The sequence below is a fragment of the Priapulus caudatus genome, unplaced genomic scaffold, assembly GCF_000485595.1.
Source record: "Priapulus caudatus unplaced genomic scaffold, Priapulus_caudatus-5.0.1 Scaffold197, whole genome shotgun sequence".
NCBI lineage: Eukaryota > Metazoa > Priapulida > Priapulimorpha > Priapulimorphida > Priapulidae > Priapulus > Priapulus caudatus.
In genome coordinates this window covers 228,468-231,925 of record NW_014577258.1, presented here as the reverse complement: position 1 = coordinate 231,925, position 3,458 = coordinate 228,468, and the positions used below count along the sequence as shown (strand labels likewise).

General features: G+C 42.8%; 1 protein-coding gene across 1 annotated transcript; it reads left to right on the top strand.

Moving 5' to 3' along the window:
* Positions 1-335: 335 nt before the first annotated feature.
* LOC106807122 (diamine acetyltransferase 2-like) lies at positions 336-2,317 on the top strand. The gene is made up of 4 exons (XM_014809383.1): positions 336-363; positions 964-1,035; positions 1,293-1,438; positions 1,836-2,317. The coding sequence occupies exons 1-4, from the start codon at positions 336-338 to the stop codon at positions 2,022-2,024; spliced, it is 435 nt and encodes a 144-aa protein (XP_014664869.1). The 3' UTR covers positions 2,025-2,317.
* The last annotated feature ends 1,141 nt before the right edge of the window (positions 2,318-3,458 follow it).

Below are 3,458 nucleotides of genomic sequence, written 5' to 3'. Positions count from 1 at the left end.
ATAATGAAACCTGGACGTTATACGTACAAATTTGATCAAGGTAACTATAATATGTGCCGTACGTACCCTGAAATCTATAGCTGTGTTCCCTGAATCCAATTATTTCCCGAAACCGTGTGGGCGCGCGCGCGCGTGCGTGCGTGCGTGCGTGCGTGTGTGTGTGTGTGTGTGTGTGTGCGCGCGCGCGTGCATGCGTGCGTGCATCCGTGCGTGCGTGGGCGTGTGCAACAGATCCCGTACAATAATTGGAACGAGAGAGTGAGGTGGGCCAAAAGTGTAAGAGCTGTAGATGACGAGTTCATTGTGTAGGCGAAGTAAGGAGGAAGGTTATAGTCATGCAGAGAATCAGTCAGAGCATTTATGGTGAGTTTGATAAGGTGGACAAGTGGTAATAGATGAGTGAGCTATAGTGAAGGAGTTGTTGGTGCAACTAGAGGCAAAGAACGCTAGCAGAACAGTGGAGTTGGCTTTTCCAAATCCTTCTCTTCATTCTCTTGAGCATGGAGCTTTGTATGTGAAGAGAACTGAATGCTAGGGCCTGTTTGCAACATGTAAATGTGAATATGATTTGTATGTGAACATATACAATTTCACGCAGCTCTGATCCCCTCTGATCATTATTGCCACTCGCTCATACGGTGCAGGCCATATAGTTATACATAACAGCATACTGGTGAATTGCGATCATATACTATATCATATACCGGAATACATGCTGAATATATGTATCTCAATATCCTAAATCCTTCGTGATCAGATTTTTTGTCTTCTGTTGCGTTGTTTTGAGCTTTATCAACAATTTTTCGGCAATCCAGAGGCCGAGCGAAAGACGTTTGCGGGTCAAAGCTCTTCCCTAAGATAGTGGACGTTTCATTCTCACGTGGACATGTTAAATCGAGCGGGTTCCGGTGTAATGGTCAAACTCACAACATGGTTAGAAAAAGAAAAAAAACTGTTTTTCAGTACTCAAGAACGATGGGTTTGGAGATGAGAAATTTTTCAACTGCATCGTTGCTGAAAGTCTAGATAATGAAGGTAGGTTTTCATGACATGTCACATGGAGGCACAAAACTAGTTACTGTTAAATAAATTTACCTGCTATTCATAACAGGTGATATAGGTATGGGTATTACATAATCGAGGTATAAATTTGTCATTACTACAATATCATGAGGAATTATTCTTGTAATAATATGATAAAAAAATATTTGAGCTAAATGGCAGGCAAGCTAAACAAATAACGATGTTATTTCATAATTATGAACTTGGAAGTCCTTCTTGTGACTTTATAGAGCAATCAACGCTGGTTGGTTACTGCTTGTATTTCTATGGCTACTCAACATTTGAGGGAAAGCACTTATACATGGAGGACATATATGTACATCCAGGCCATAGGGGAAAGGGCTGTGGAAGTCGCATGTTACAGCAGCTTGCACAGGTACGTTGGTTTCCATCTGTAAAATTGATTGTGACCAAAACATGCATGCTTTCATTAAACTGGAAGATCATTGTGCGTTAAAAGAATTTGTGAACAATATTTTTGTATTTAAAAAGTAAATATAGATTAGCAATTCGCTCTATCCATTTCTGGTGGTTTCCTTAATTACATTTGATAGACATTTGCTGATAATGGAAGCTAATGTGTGTATATATATTTAATGATATTTCTCCTGAAGAGCGCTCTCTCCACATTTGAAAAAATAGGACCCGATAGAGACTTGTAATACAAACAAACACTGGTGCATGTCCGGCCAGGACGACACTTTAATTTCTATAAATTATGTCAGTCCATCCTAGAAAGCATTGAGACAACTGAGCGCGTGCCATTTCTTCAGGTTGCGGTGACTACCAACTGCTGTAAGATCCAGTTTGTGGTGCTAAACTGGAATGATCAAGCTCTGAAATTCTACGAGAAGATTGGAGCTGTTGACTTGACAGCTGCGGAGGGCTGGCACCTATGTAGAATATCGAGAGCAAACTCCGAAAAGCTAGCAGCAAGAATTCCTTTGCATCGAGGATGCTAAAGATTAATGACTCTAGATTTCTGTAGATGTGCTATAGATAAAATATTCCTTCAAACAAATGCTTTATTATACAAAGTATTTATTAGTACATGTATTATGTCAGTAAAACGTTGAAGATTTTTTCCAACAATTGACATAAAACTGCTCATGATATTCACAACAGATGTAATAAATATTCTGCATGATGTCACGTAATATCAACTTACTCGATAAAGCTAAATTGTCTCAATGTACAAGAAAACATTTCAAAATTGTACTCAGTAATAAACCATCATGTCCTACGTAGTTCATAATAATCGCTTTACATTTTATGGCAGTCCTGTACAAAGACAGTTAATATGGATCTTGATACACCAGCTTTATTACACAATTGAATATATGCCATATTTCTATCATACCCCAGTGGAAATAACCCTCAGTAGTAGCTATCCAAGTCATTATTATATAAGCTTGCGAGCTCCCCAGCCATAGAAAGAAATGCAGGTTAATTTTCAACAAAGATCAAGGAATAGGAGCTCGCTACTCCTGTGGGGCGTGCATATGAGTCTGCCATCAACGACAAACCCTCAACAATCAACGACAAACGATGACGATCAATTCATTGCAATCGTACCTGTTAAACATGATCTTGGTTACCTCCGCTCCCCCCTATTTTTACATCGAGATTAACATGATCTATTGAACATGACGTTCATGCCTTTCCTCTTTTCCCTCCCCTTCACTTTTTTCTGCCCCACCTCCTTTGTTCCTTCCCCCTTTTCTTTTTTTTACAGCTTGACAATAAAACATGCCAATCGGGCACGTCGTAACGGCGACACGCATGCCGCTAGACCTCGCTACCAATCACATGTCCTGCAGTATGTCGGCCTCAAGGTCGTTAATGGCGACCTACCCCCTGACCTTCGACATTTGACCTCGCGGCCAATCACGTCATGCAGTATGTCGGCGGGTATGCCTCCCTCAAGGTCGTTAATGGCGACCTGCCCCCCGACCTTTGACCTCAGTCAATCACATGTCCTGCAGTATGTTGGTGGGTATGCCGCCCTCCAGGTCGCCATCAACCTGCCCCCTGACCTTTGACCTCGGTCAATCACATGTCCTGCAGTATGTCGGCAGACATGCCTTCCTCAAGGTTGTTAACGGTGACCTCCGACCTTTGGCCTCACAGCCAATCACATGTCCTGCAGTATGTCGGTGGGTATGCCACCCTCAAGGTCATTAACGGCAACCTTCGACCTTTGACCTCGTGGCCAATCACGTCCTGCAGTACGTCGGCGGGTATACCGCCCTCATGGTCGCCGTCAACCTGCCCACCGACCTTCGACCTCACGGGTTTGCCATCCTCAAGGTGATTAACGGCGGCCTTTGACCTCGCGGCCAATCACATGTCCTGCAGTATGTCGGCGGGTATGCCGCCGTCAAGGTCACCGTCGA

Excerpts from the sequence above, each read along its gene's own strand:
- LOC106807122 (XM_014809383.1), top strand. The coding sequence starts at position 336 with ATGCAGAGAATCAGTCAGAGCATTTATG. Across the intron at positions 1,036-1,292 it reads TGAAAGTCTAGATAATGAAG|AGCAATCAACGCTGGTTGGT; the intron begins GTAGGTTTTCAT and ends GTGACTTTATAG. Across the intron at positions 1,439-1,835 it reads TGTTACAGCAGCTTGCACAG|GTTGCGGTGACTACCAACTG; the intron begins GTACGTTGGTTT and ends CCATTTCTTCAG.